Source organism: Austrofundulus limnaeus, unplaced genomic scaffold, assembly GCF_001266775.1.
Source record: "Austrofundulus limnaeus strain Quisiro unplaced genomic scaffold, Austrofundulus_limnaeus-1.0 Scaffold143, whole genome shotgun sequence".
In the NCBI taxonomy this organism is placed as follows: Eukaryota; Metazoa; Chordata; class Actinopteri; order Cyprinodontiformes; family Rivulidae; genus Austrofundulus; species Austrofundulus limnaeus.
This window is the reverse complement of record NW_013952545.1, coordinates 19,004-34,318: the sequence shown is the minus strand read 5'-3', so window position 1 is coordinate 34,318 and position 15,315 is coordinate 19,004. Positions and strand designations below refer to the sequence as shown.

At 38.8% G+C, this 15,315-nt stretch overlaps 1 protein-coding gene across 1 annotated transcript; it reads right to left on the bottom strand.

Moving 5' to 3' along the window:
• Positions 1-10,645: 10,645 nt before the first annotated feature.
• Positions 10,646-14,332, bottom strand: utp11 (UTP11 small subunit processome component). The gene is made up of 8 exons (XM_014016330.1): positions 14,137-14,332; positions 13,895-13,956; positions 13,690-13,792; positions 13,487-13,606; positions 11,575-11,668; positions 11,290-11,420; positions 11,024-11,134; positions 10,646-10,943 (listed from the first exon to the last, which is right to left on the bottom strand). The coding sequence occupies exons 1-8, from the start codon at positions 14,194-14,196 to the stop codon at positions 10,860-10,862; spliced, it is 765 nt and encodes a 254-aa protein (XP_013871784.1). The 5' UTR covers positions 14,197-14,332; the 3' UTR covers positions 10,646-10,859.
• Between the last annotated feature and the right edge of the window lie 983 nt (positions 14,333-15,315).

Below are 15,315 nucleotides of genomic sequence, written 5' to 3'. Positions count from 1 at the left end.
CAAATCTCATGTGAAGTCTCTGACGTTTGTGTTGGTGCATCCTGGTGGACTATGTGTAAAATGCCAGAATTCATATGATGCTGCTACTGCTGATATATATTTGTTGTCAAAATACCTTTTAGTACATTGTTAAAATAAAACGAACAATCCAATGATATTTTACTGATATGTATAAAGACTGCAAAGGCTGACAAATCTTGAAGTCTGTATGAAATTGGAAGTAGTTTGAGGATTAAATTTTTTATGCTTTTTAGGCTAAAAGTGTGGGGGGTCGTATTATACATGAGATCGTATTATACACGAATAAATACGGTAATTCCCCCCTTTAARCATTTCAACATTACAAGACAAAAAGCCCTAAATTCAACTGATCAGTACAAAAATAAGTTAAATATGTTAGGAAGAAATGTAGACAAGGGGTTAAAAAATCGCCCATTCTAACATTGGGGCTAATATTCAACTACAAGATTTTTTATTATTATTATTACTCAGAAACTCGTGGGAAATATTTGCCTTGGCTATCCAAATCACATTTCATTAAATTTTACCATCTGTCCTCAACCAGCAGTGCCCGCCCCACTCCCGGTCTGWACTCCTAATCCAGAGCTCCCACTCCTGCACTGTGAGCGGCCCTGACTTGATCTCTCAGGGAAGGGAGCACATTCTCCTTTCATCCTCTCTTAGAGGACAAACATCAGTCCCATCTCGCTGCCCATCCATATTCATGAGCCATTATAAATATCTGATAGCAGCCTGCCTACAACTGTTTAGCTGAGAGAGCAACGCAAAGCAGCTTCCAAACACACACTTTCCTGCATGTGTGGATTTACGAGTTCATACGCACACACTTCGACATGCATGTCCACAACTGTATGCAGGGACTTTGTTTACGCACAAACATTTACTGGTCTGAGGCCAAATATCCAGCTCATCTCCCACTGGTTTTACCTGCTGCCCCCTGTGATACTATCAGCTCTCAGGACTTTAATTAAAACACAAGTGTGACCACAGAATGGGACAGGAATCCTTAAGTGCTGTATTTACTTTCATTCTGACATGAGTCATGCTTATCTGAAGGGCAAGAGTCCTCCACACAAGAGACAGACTTCTCAAAAACTAGAATATTAACCAGGAATCCTTCCCCCAACTCCCACTTTCACACGCTCGTGTTTTCTCATCACCTGTGTTGAGACAAATTTATTCTTGTTCTAAAGTAGACACATGCTTTTAAATCCTTCTTTCGCACATTTAAACCATTCAGTTGGGATTTATATAAAATGGAACTGCAATGCTTTGGTCTTAATTCCTCCTTATTGTAACTCCACAAGCCCTCTTTCACGTCTTTTCTGAGGTGCGTCTCAGAGCAACTCATTTTGACGCTGTCTCTTTAAATCCAACTATCTAGTGACACAGAAACATTTTACTTACAAATTATTTAAAAAAATGTTTTCAAGGAAGACTTGACCCAGATCCAGAGGAGAATGAAGACCTTATTTGGCAGTTTTGTTGCAAATAATTTGACGTCCTAGTTCAGAAAACGTCACACAAAAAACTGAACGGGTTGAAAAATATGACCTCAGAAATTTAATAGAGATATAGAGACTGAATTAAACTTTTATTTGCATTCCTAGAGAATCCAAGTACACAACAAAATGCATTTAATGGCAAAAAAAAAAAGGGATTTTGCGTGATTTGTTCCCTTTAAAGTTTTGGGTATCAAATGAAACAGATGTTTGTACTCTTGATATTTCACAAAGTCAAAAAATGGGGGTACAAAAACTTAAGTATGCAATTAATTCAGGGAGCAAGTACCTGGGGTGGCATGTTAGGTTATAGACTGCTGAACATAAAATTTAAAATAGAATTCGCCTGTCTTGTATGGAATGGACAAACATGACAGAATGTGTTAATTAGACATGATTTAAGAGACAGTTAAGATTTACTGAAGGGATTGTGTGGAGTAATCATGAGCAACAGAACACAAATCTCAAAGCTTTTATGACTGTTCATGTGAATTTGTGCATGGCATTAAATAATTTCTTAAAATGAGTACTCATAACAAATTGTTTTACTGCACATTTTCCACACAGAACATGTTGCAATGGACCAACATGACACAAGCACTGATAAAGCGACAATATTTAAATATTATGTTGCAGTCGGTGATACTTCACTGCTGAGGCAACAGATGATTCAAACTGCACTTCTGAGCAACTTTTGTTGTGATTTTGTTTCTCTTTTTTTCGTATTTACTGGTACCTAAGGGTTTCCAGGCACCCCTCCTCTCCTCTTACTCATTAGAAACATTGGAATTGCTGATGGCAGCAAGAAAACACATTTTGCTTTAGTCTGAAGAATATCTTTGTTCTGTTTCCAGGACAAATAGAAGGAGATTCTAGTATTCCTCCCCTGGAGTTGTGCCTGTGTGGCTCTGTGAGTATGAAGTGAGTCTGAAGTCTAGCTGCGGTTGGTTGTGCGTTCAAAAAGACGAGATTCAGGGAGGCTGCACGTGTGTGACTGTATGTGTATTCCCAAAGGGGATTTCTGTTCCTTGTGCGGAGTACGGTTAAAGTGAACAATAGCTACTGTTGCGCTGCATCTCGTGCTACAGAATATAAACAAMAGGCAGGTTTCTGCTCTTTGGTCAAATAAAGTGTGAAAAAAATCAAAACGGTTAAATGTAATTCACAGAAAACTCAGATTAAAGTATACATCTAAAAAAATCACTGAAGCACGAGTGGTGACATAAAAAAGTTAAACGAAAAAAATGGAGGTAAATAGAATGCGAGGGATGAAAACAGAAAAGAAGAGAAACCAGCTAGTTTTCCTCATTAGCCATGCAGAGCGCCTTGGCTCCTCTCCCGCACCTCCTGGCTCATCATCGCCTGGGCCCTGGCTGCCAGCGCACCCCCACCTCCACGAGCCGTCCCTCCTGCCACATCTTTCCAACCCTCCCCCTCCCCTTCCAGCCCCTATAATCACACCCGCAATCACAGTCCCTAATTAGGTTAATTAATTTGTATCAGCCCTTGTAGGGACTTGGCTGATGAGGCAGCCAGAATAGCGTCAGCAACCCCTTCCCACAAGATAAAAAAAATGTGAGAGAGCGAGGTTGGGGGGCAGACAAAGATCTGATCCAAGCCTTTCTATTCCAWGACAGAAATAAAAACCGTGGGGTCACATTTTGATCCCCCACCCCCAAACGCACTGCTCCCCACCCCTGCCTTTGTTATTCAATAGGGGTGACACTGACACCTAAACAGCCATATATAAAACCCATCATGTCACAAAGCATCATCATGTCCACTGGAATGAAAACATTCTGTGTAATGATAATTGAGTCTGCAGCTTGCTGGTGACATACTTCCCTGCATTCACAAACGTGGCGCTTCGCTTGTTTGTTTGCATCGTGGCGGCCTGTCATGGTGTTTAAAAAGTGGAACACAACAAAACAACACACAAAAAGAGAGAATGATAATGATTCTCCTGGCGGTTCGTCTGTGTAAGTCGTCAGAGATGCCGATCGGAGCATCACATTACAATCAGCGGCCCTCATCGCCCCTCATCAGACCACTGACGAACAAACTCTGATTAACACAACCATCTGATTGCTGCAATCACCCAGGCTTACCGCGCACGAGCACTGGCCCCCGCTAGTGCTCGCATGCATTCATCCCAACACCTCGGTGTTAGTCGGAATAGATATGAGGCAAAGCAAAGCTCTCATCATGCACTGCCACACAGTTACCATGATAGAGGGAAGAGTTAGAGAAACGCACAAGAAACTTTGACATAAAAAAGGAGGTCCGGTACGAGGAAAGTGTGATATAATGAAGTGAAAAAGTGGGGAATGACAAACTCTCGGCTTACAGTACCAACCTGCCCCAATTTGTGTATTTTCAGATCACTGCTCARTTTGAAAATACTCAATTACCCATCCTCCTCTAAATGAACTGGGAGCATTCGGTTGTGATGACACGTGCATAAATATACATACATGCAATCTCAGGCAGACAATGACACGCGGAGGCTGCAAGACAAGGACAGATCCGGTAGTTAAAGCGTAATGAACACGTCCCCAAGGCACGAGCCTGGCATTCCCCTGAATGATGGACTGACAGTAATACCGAGGCAGATGGGTGCGCTCCACGCCCCGTTCAACACCACACACACACACACACACACACACACACACAAATGTGTACACACACCCTCCCCCTGGTGTACCCTGGCCCTCTCTCCTGCAGAGATACCCCCTGTGGGTCTGATATGGAGGTGGGGGCATAGCAGGGGTGCTATGTTTGTAAGTGTGTGTTGGTGTGTGTGTGTGTGTGCACCTAGAGGTGGGGTGCAAAAATATGAGGCCCCTGTCATGATTTAGGCTCCCATGCAAATTTAATCAATTCGAGTACCTCTCACCAGCCAGGGCTCATTAGTGGCAATTTAAAAAGGAGGCTTCTGTGATCCCCACCTCACTGCAACAGCCACACTTTTAGACTCAGGGACACATGCACACAAACAGGCTGAGGTACACGTAGCTATCCAAACACGCACACACAAATACACACACACAAAAAAGGCATCGGGGGCTCTGTCAAGGCTGCAAAGATTTTCCTTCAGACATCTTCCCTCTGGCATGGAGAAAGACACTGCCTGCGCATCCTCCCCCTCTTCTGTCCCTCCTCTCTTTCCACTACTTCAAAAGCCCCGTGACACCCGGCTTCAAGTTAAAGGAGAAARGGGGGGTGGGATCTACAGATAAAGACTGCCTAGCCCCCCCACCCCACTCCAACTCCCTTGCATTCAGTGATACCCTCCCAATGCTCAAACCCCAGGCTACCTCTCCTCTCCCTGCTTCTCACTATCCAGAGCTCTCTGTAATTGGTGGTGGTGGTGGTGGTGGGGTATCGATTAGCACTGTCCTTAAGCATCCTTAACCCTGGATCTGTATGCAGGGCAAGTCTGTGAATGAGGTAGGTGGAGGTGCTGCACTAGTGCTTTGGTTAAGAATCAAGTGCAAGGTTAAAATCGTACGGGATGGTGGCTTTTTTGTCTTCCAACAGAAACATGTAYATATCCTGCAGCTTCAACATCGAAACACAAATCACACCATTCTCAGCSTCGGTCATGTTAATCCACACTGTCAGCACGTCTCAGATTTTCCTGCAGTTCCAATAAAAGACCATCGTGTGGGCAATAGATTTCTTAAGATGGGCTGTTTTTTGTTGATTCATATGATTTTTTTTTAACTGTCAGCAGCAAAAACAATATGTAGATAGGTCTTCTTGGACTGGGGTTGTGGCAGAGGATTGAGTAAATAAAGCTTAAACAATTAAACTGTTCAACAATAAAAGTACCTTGTTTCACAGTTTTAATAGTAAAGTTGTACCCGTCACAAATCGCAAAGTGCTTCACAATAAAATACATAAAAATATGAGCATTATAATAGATAAAGCCATAAAAATAATGAACCATAGTGTCAAGAAAAAAACTTAAATTAAAGTAAGTCTGAATTTAAAAAAAAAAAGCTGCAGCTACTTTTTAAGACTTTGTCAATAAATTGTAAAAACAAAAGAAGTTTTTTCCACAGTTCAGGTGTAACAGATCGAAAACTGCAATCACCCCGAGTATCAAATCAGGTGTTACGAGCTCCTAGTGGAGTCTGGTTTAATGAGCTTTAGTTCAARTATGCATTTATCAATTCAGTATTATAAGGAGCTTGTCAAAACAGAGTCCTAAAACTTCAAACTAAGATTTTAAAATGAATTCTAAAATAACAGAAAACATGAATCATTTGGACACTTCTGTTTAGAGGTGAACCGATTCACTCAAACCTCGATTCGATTATTGATTTTAAGTTCACAATTCTTTTTTTAATAGCCAAATATGTCTCTTTTCTTTTAACATCAGCATTTTTGTCCTTATATTAAACTATAACTGCCTGTTGTCTTTKTAAATTACTGTTATACAATAACAGTGACTTTGATTCCTTGATTTTTATGAATCGATTCACATTTTAACAGTTATAAGTGATTATTTGATTGTTAAATCCGGTTATGAAGTGTTGTTTTGGACCACCTTGGATGATCCACWGCTTTTTGTTAAATATGGTAATAATTTCATTACAATAATTTAAAATGCAAGAAATAAGAGCCRGTATACAGTTCATGTTATGACAGCCTTTTAAACGGTTGTCAAATGATAAAAATTGTTTGGAACCAACTGTTTCAACCTCYATGTTCCTCAGATCTGATTTAACAACAGAGTTTAAATGAACAATTTGTTGTGAGATCAGAGGAAACAATCCTGATCCTGAAATGTTTCAGTGTTATTGGGTTTGAATAAGTGTCTGTTTTTAACGTCTCAACTTTTTTTTCCACGTTAGCTGAGAACTTAACTTAGAGAACAAAGAACTTTTGTGTCGTTCTTCCCCTTAACTAGACTTTCACTTCCAGGGTCAGCGTCGTACCCTGCAGCTGTGTGACTGCCACCCAGCTCTTCTCTTCCAACCCTCCATTCCAAACSAGACGATCTGTTAACAAACCTCGAGGGTCATTAACTTTAGTGACGGCCTGTGCGAGTAGCCAGATGAATTATGAGGCCTTTCACAATAGAGGAACGCCTGTCTATATCTTTAAAATCAGAAGGTCACCCTCTGCCCACCCGAGCCCTGCCACCGCACCCTCAGCATGAGAGTCCCTTTGCTGGGGAGGGGGGGGGTGAGCCAAATGAAAGGAGTGCTTGAGGACGGAACAGAGGCTCGACTGTGCTTGGGTTGCACAGTCAGATCGGGGGTCCCGGAACTGCGCACACAGTGTTTTGACCCCTAGGCTCTCCRCAGCAACCTACACCCCCTCAGCTTACGGACAGTGGGCCCCGGGGTCCCGGTCCATGCACGCTCTCTCAGCATTGTGACGCAGTGAAAGAGGGCAGGGAGGGTGAGAGGAGCGTGGGGAGTGGCTGGCAGAGATTGTCATTCACTAATATACGACAGCTCTGACATGAATGACCGAACACGGAAATGTCACCGAAATACAGCGGGTAAAATAAGTATTGAACACGTCACCATTTTTCTCAGTAAATATATTACTAGAGGTGCTAATGACATKAAATTTTCACCAGATGTTGGTAACAACCCAAGTGATCCATACATACAAAGAAATCAAACCATAAATGTCCAGAAATGAAGTTATTTGTAATAATGTGGAATGGCACAGGGAAAAAGTATTGAACACACTTACTGAAATTTATCTAATACTTTGGACAAAAGCCTTTGTTGTCAATGACAGCTTCAAGACGCCTCCTGTATGGAGAAACTAGTGGCATGCATTGCTCAGGTGTGATTTTGGCCCATTCTTCCACACAAACAGTCTTCAAATCTTGAAGGTTTCGTGGACCTCTTCTATGAACTCTGATCTTTAGTTCTTTCCATAGATTTTCTGTTGGATTCAGGTCAGGTGATTGGCTGGGCCATTCCAGCAGCTTTAGTTTCTTTCTCTGAAACCAACTGAGAGTTTCCTTGGCTTTGTGTTTGGGCTCATTGTCTTGCTGAAATGTCCAGCCATGTTTCATCTTCATCATCCTGGTAGATGGAAGCAGATTTTTATCAAGAATGTCTCTGTACATTTTTCCACCCATCCTTCCTTCAATTATTTGAAGTTTGCCAGTACCATATGCTGAAAAACAGCCCCACACCATGATGTTCCCACCTCCAAACTTCACTGTTGGTATGGTGTTTTTGGGCTGATGTGCAGTGCCATTTGACCTCCAAACATGATGTGTATTCTGGCATCCAAACAGTTCAATGTTGGTCTCATCTGACCAGACTATATTCTCCCAGTATTTCACAGGCTTGTCTAAATGTTGTGCAGCAAACTTTAAAGGAGCTTCAACATGCTGTTTCTTCAGCAGTGGAGTCTTGCATGGTGAGCGTGCATACAGGCCAYGGTGGTTCAGTGCATTACTTATTGTTTTCTTTGAAACAATCGTACCTGCTAATTCCAGGTCTTTCTGAAGCTCTCCACAAGTGGTCCTTGGCTCTTAGACAACTCTTCTGATAATTCTTTTCACTCCTCTGTCAGAAATCTTGTGAGGAGCACCTGGTCGTGGTTGGTTTATGGTGAAATAATGTTCTTTCCACTTCTGAATTATGGCCCCAACAGTGCTCACTGGAACCTTCAGAAGTTTAGACATTCTTCTGTAACCGATGCCATCATTATGCTTTGCAACAATAAGGTTGCAAAGGTATTGAGAGAGCTCTTTACTTTTACCCATCATCAGATGGTTGTTGTGTGATACCTGGCCATCATTTGGGACTGAACCAGCTGATATTAATTTGCACTGACAAGGGGCAGGTTTGCTTTCTAATTACTGAGAGAGTTCAGCTGGTGTCTTGGCTTTCCATGCCTTTTTACACCTCCCTTTCTTCATGTGTTCAATACTTTTTCCCTGTGTCATTCCACATTATTACAAATAACTTCATTTCTGGACATTTATGGTTTATTTCTTTGTATGTATGGATCACTTGGGTTGTTACYGACATCTGGTGAAAATTTCATGTCATTAGCACCTCTAGTAATATATTTACTGAGAAAAATGGTGAYGTGTTCAATACTTATTTTACCYGCTGTATGWGTGGTTTGTTTCATGCAGTGAAATATACATAATAAACTCAATAATMCCACCAGACATGAACAGTATGTAATAATGTGCTTTAAAACAGCCACACAAGCAATATGCAAACCTTACCATCAAAAGAACCATTTCAGACCCTTTCACACAGAGTCAAATTAGTCCAGAGCCACAAAACATACTTGAAGATTTAATTAAACAATCCAAATTTAGAGTTGAATTAGCCTTTTCTKTGAAAATGCAGTAACTGGTTGATGCTGAAAGATTTTTACAGAAAAAAAGATGTACAAAAAAAGCTCCAATTTGCTGAGAAATAGCTGTAAAAATTGAATTCTAAATTTAGCAGGAAAGTAGCTGAAAAAGCTGAATCTAGCACTAAGAAGCAGAAAGAGAATGTGCAATTATCAGAATAAGGTAAGTTTAGCTGAAAAAAGCTAAAATTGGCTAAAAAGTTSCTAGAATTGCAGAAAACAGCTGAAAGAAGCACAAAAAGCTTACATTAGTAGACAGAAACTGATGGAGGTTCAAAAAAGTTTAAATCAGCAGAATAGCTGGAAAGAAAATAATTGAAAAATAAGGGGGAAAAAAGCTAAAATTCGCACAAAAAAGGACGCTTAAGTAAGCTAGAATTAGCACAAAGAAGTAAAAAAAAAAATAGCAGGACAAGAAGAAGACGTAAAAAGTACAAGAAAAGTTTACAAACATTTTAAAAGATTTTCATGGATGTTGGATGGAGCTCCATTTATTGGAGAAGCTAAATACAGTATCCAAAAGTCATACCCAGAATGTTCTGAACATGATAAATGTTTTGATGYTGAAATATTTGAAATCAAACTACAATTCATACTGAGTTGCTATTGAAAAATGTGCCAAAAAAAACAGAAAAAAACAGGTGATCTCAGGTATGAAATAATAAACTATCAAACAGAAATTTGCTTCACAAACTGGACAAGAGAACTGCTCAAATGATGGTTCTAAATATGTATTTCCAGGTTAGTTTTGAGGCAGGTTGCAGATCCCTGATCTAAACCATAAAAGCAGTTGCTTGAGTGGACACCTTGTATTTGTCTTTGCCTGATTTGACTCATCTTCAGCTGTTTGTTCACCTGATGCTCTCTGCTTCAGCGTGTCCCGGGTGAAGCTGATGGATCGGTCCCATTTATGAAGCTGCTGCTCCTTCATTGATCAATCAAGTCTGTGACACCGAGATACTCATCACATGCAAGTACATGACCACTAGCAGCTGGTGGAGACACAACCTTATTCATGTACAGTTAGATTGTAATTGTGTTATGATTGTTCACTGACTTCTTAATCAAACTTCACTTGTTAGCTGCAGTGTTGTCACATGAAAAAAGGTCTTTTAAGTTTTGTTGCCACAAAGATACATCCTTGTAGTAGATTGTGTGGCTTTTAAGAAGAAAATGTTAACAGATTGAGACTTTTGCAATGCTGTACTATAGTTTTAGATTTAAAAAAGTGGGAAAAGACACTCATCAGTGTGGCTGGTAAATAAAGCAAAACAGCAATGTTTCCACAAACCAAAGCTCAGATAAACATTTTCTGAATATCTTTAAAAGAATCTTGCAAAAAAAAAAGTTCCACTGACCACTGAGTCGTTTAAAATACATAGTTTTATAGTKTAGAACTGGTCACTTGTTGAGCCAGTGATAGCAATGAAAGCTTAAATAACTCAATGAAACTTTACTAACCACAATATAAACTTGAAGTCCTAATGTTAGGCTATTATTCMAATGTCTGGGGTCCAGCTTTCCCTGCAGTAACTGCTGTGTTCCAACATTTTCAAGCCTTTAGTCAAAGATTACTAATGCCCCCAAGTGGTGATAAATAATATAAACAATTTTAGCAGCTCAGTTGATGACAGCTCAGATTATTATTATTTTTAATACCGCTTTAGGCATTCTYATAAATTAACCACCCGTTTTACTTCAAACTGTGGGATTTTTTTTAATTCCACAAACTGCAGTTACYACACAATGTTAAACAAACCATATCATTGCCAGTTTTTAATGTTTATTTGAAAGAAACTAAGTTTTCCATTATTATGTACAAAAAGGCAGCTTTGACAATAGAGGAAAAGATTTAATATCCTCTGTCACTGCAGGGATCAAAGAGGTGCACTTTAATATGGAAGAAGTCCAGAATTTTCAAAGGTTTAAACACAAAAATGAAATATTTTTCCCATCAGTTTTCTAAATAGTCCTTTCTTAGCGTTTCCTTTTGGTCTCAAACTTGTAGATAGCTGCAGAAGTAGCTGTCTCCTTTTTGACCTTCACTTTCTTCATTTTGTCCTGGAGGGAGGAGAAATATAAGCATCAACATGTAGACAGAGCAGATTAGCATATTTGGTTTTTGTTTAAGAACAACTCACCTGTAGATCCTTCCGGGTTTGAATTTTCTGGCTGATGACAAACATTTTCTTTTCTCTGTCAATCCTCTGCGACAAGATCTTATACTGATGTTTCCTTTGCTTGGCCAGCCTCTAAAAACATAGACATGATTGTTTTACCRCGGAGTTAAAGTTCAGATTAAAGAACTGATTTAACAAGAAAATGAATTTTGGAAATCAGAGAAGTATTTTTTTTCTCAGAAAAAGTCAAATGAATATGATCTTTTCTCGTTAAATTTATTCTTTACCTGCAGATCTCGCAGCCCCACAGCTCCCTGGATGCTCTTGGTTTGCAGTGTTTGCAGAGTTGGTCTGTTGTACACTCTGTCCACCAGCTCTGGAGCCGTGTTCAGGTGGGAAGCAAGGTCAAASTCCTTTACTGAGAAGGAAAACATAAAACAAAAGTTCTCTAAATTAACTAACTCTGATGTATATTTGTTAACATCAATTAAACCATTTTCAAATAAATGATAAATCTACAACCATCAGCTACTTATCTATTCTTTATCTAGCATACAATTATTTTTTTTTACCTTCATTCTTGGAATCCACAAAAAAGGTATGTTTGTTCTTCTGTTTGCCTTCCGCATCCAGAAGATGGAGCTCTCCTTTCAGCCTCTCAATTTTCTGGGAACACAAAATATYCCAACCAACATTACAGCACAGACCCCGGGTTTATACCGTTACATTGTCACTCGTTTCCAACAATTTACGCTGCGTTCACCCCGCTCTGGTGAGAAGCATGCGCAGGAAATGCAAGATTTTGCAATAAAGACAGTGATAAATGTGGAAGTCTGACCAAAACAATTCATTCTATGAAATACGGACACCAAACAAAGACCGTCCATCATTAAACAGAGGTGGAGGCCTCCGTTTTCAGTTGTCCCCCTCCTACAGTGCTGCTATTGCCAGTATCACTCCACCCCCTGTTAACAGTAAGTGTTAATTAGGTGTCAACAATAGCCATGTGATCTATCAGTCACATGGAGGCAGGGCTTAAAAGCTTGAATTTTGCCTGAAACTCTCAGACTGAAGAAGTCTCTTGGAGAAGAGACAAAACGTTTTATTAACCCGTCCAGAGGACCTATACAATTTTTTTCTTTTTGATTTTTTACCTGGATTACTGAGATGCATCAGGACACCAAACAATGTATGAAACTGTTGTCTTTTTTTGAATACATATTTCTAAATAAAATCTACGTTTTGTGTGTATGCTGCGATCTGACCCCCAAACTGGTTGATAAATTTTGACGGCATGTATATATAAATACACCCATTATATGTATTATTAAAGCTAGAATATCTACAAAATATAGTCTGCCTTTGGTGAATTATTTTGAAAATATGGATGTCGTGTTCATTCCTTTTCCTGTTGGTGTGATGTGATCTTTGCRGAGTGACTCCRCACTTGCTCYGGTGTCAGGCAAAAACAGGATCAAATCTAATTTCGGCGGATCTCTGTGCGCACCAAGGTTATAATAGTTTTGGATTTTTCATTACAGTTTAGTTTTATTCAGTTTAGACTTTTTTTCTTTTAATTCAGTTAGTTTTAATTAGTTTTTACAGTGGATTTGCTGGTTTTTCTTGGTTATTATTGCATTTTTAATGCTTAGTTTTTATTAGTTCTAGTATTAGTTTTTTTATAGTTTGAATAAACATATTTGCCAATGCATCCTCAATCTTGTGATGTTCCTGTGAGTCAACTAACCAACAGATATTTGGTCACTAGTTAAAGCAGTCCATTATAGCGTAACTCAATTTTGCCAACTAAAAACTTGGGCGATTATTTTAGGATGACGACAATAGTTGTCTCCAACCCGGTGCTGCTTGTTTTTCAGAGATCCACATGTCTCAAAATAAACTGACAAACACTAAAACTAAGGATACTCAATCTATAATTTCAGTTACAGTAGTTTTAGTTAGTTTTGTACAAAGATTATACAGTTATAGTTAATCGTTTTTTCATTTTATCACAGTTTTTATTTATTTTAGTTAACTAAAATGTTTTGTCAATTTCAATTTTCGTTATTTAGTTAGTTTTTGTTAACTACAATAACTCTGGTGTGCACGCTGCCACCCTGCATATGCAGTGTAAATGCTCTCCTTGATTATACTGGGTGTGTTTTTACTGCGGAGGTCAGAGTGGAGCAGACTCGGAGTAAATTGGGGGGAAAATGGAGATACTCAGTCATGGGACACGATCTGAACACTCACAATGTGGACACAGATTACATAGATGCCAGATCTCCAGAACTTATAACACGTTCTCCTCGTGCCAAGATAATGGTTTTAACATGTCATCTGGACAACATAGTCACTTCCAAGCAAACCATTTAAAATTGTAAGCTTGATGATGTATACAGTCTGTCAGGGATTGTCTCAAAATAAATGCAGTACATGATATATTGGAAGCTCCACATTGAATCACTGAGACATAAAACACACCTTGGCTTCTGCAACCCTTTTCATCTCCACATATTTCATATCCTGAGTCCTCATCACTTTCTTCTGTTCCTCGGTCACTTTCACCTCCTCGTTGGCTTTCTTCATCGTGTGAACGTCATCCTGTCATCACAAAAAMCCTCAAAAAATAAACAAATTGTTTACGTAAGACCTACACCTGAAAGGATCTGAATAGTGATTTGCACCTCCAGCTTGGAGTTGATCATCTTGTGGTAAAACTCATCTGGGTTCTTGTCCAGGGCTTTCTTTTGCAGGGCAGCGAGGGTGTTTTGCTTCTTGTGAAAGTCACTGTGATTTTAAAAATAACAAATATAGGCATATACCCACGTACCACATCTGGCAAAAAAAAAATCTTAAATGAGAATTAAAARATAAAAATATTTAACTTACTCTGCTCGGAGTTTGTAGTCTTTCTTTTTCTCCAGTAAACCCAAAGTTTTCCTAAAGACAGGCTGGTTTGACAAAATGACACTGCTAATAATAATAATAATAATAATAATAATAATAATAATAATAATAATAATAACAACTATTATCATTAATGTTGCTGATGTTTGCTGTTGACGAAAACACAACCTGTTAGCATAGCTGTACCCATAGCTAGCCAGTTATGCTAAGAAAACACTGCTCACCTGGGATCTTTCATGGTGGTTTCTCTGTCGAGACTTTAGCGCTTTTCTGAATGAAGACATTTTCGAAAATGGTCCCTATAATAGTACCGATTAAATGGAGTTAAAGCAGGAACATGTGAAGGTTTTTTTTTTCTTCTGCAGCTTCAAGTTCTGTTGCCTGCCTCTCTGCTGAACACGTGTCTTCCTGTTTGCTGTGTGCCGATTTTCATTTCCGGTCCGCAGATTCGCAATTTTTTAAAACAAATAAACAAGCAAAGAATTAATAAATAAATACGCGATGTTATATGATAATTTAACCATGTATGTGTCTTATTTAAATAAATAAACATTAAACACTGYATTGGGTGTGTTTTACATTATTTTGGGTTTGGGGTTTTGTTTAACATGTTGTAGTTAATAAATATGAACACTAGAGGGCACTGCTGTATCAATAATATATGTTTTGGGCCAATTGAAGTTTAGAAAAAATTGTAATCCGTTTGATGTATTGCACTTTTAATCTTTCAACATTAAAGTATGAAGAAAGTGTAAGTCTAAATTAAAGTACTTGYACTTTTGTTCAAGCTTAATTTAATGATTAGTGTGTGTATAACTGTCACTTTGAAATTATACCTAAAATTTCAGCTTTCAAAAGCACTTCACCCACAACACTGGTCATAAAATRGGACCCACAGCTCTCAAAAGCTGATATCCTTTTGTATCTTGGTAATAACTAGCTCAATTTTCTAATTTAGATYTAACACAACTATTATTTGCAATTTGAATTACCGTTACTTTTTTCAAGATCAAAATGTATTTATAAATTGTGTGTTACCAATATCCACTCTGTGTTGTTTGCACTTTTCTTATATTATGATTATTTTACTGGTTTTATGCCTTAATCATTCCAAAACTGATTTCATTCATTTTTTTCTTTTTWTTCCCAACGAAAAAGCTGTCAGTCAAATATTTCCTAACTTTCYCATAGCCTACAGATTAAAAATGTTTGAATCCCACAAGTACAATCTACAGTTTTAAGATAAAGCTCACTTGAAAGGAAAACATATCTACACATACAGAGCTTCTTTGTTGTTTTTGTCTCCATTTGAAAAGTGCTGCAGGATCTCAAAAGATGAGGGGGGGTCACTGCTGTACCCTGGGAGAAACTCTGTCCACTTCCTGAGTCGATAATGTGGAGTG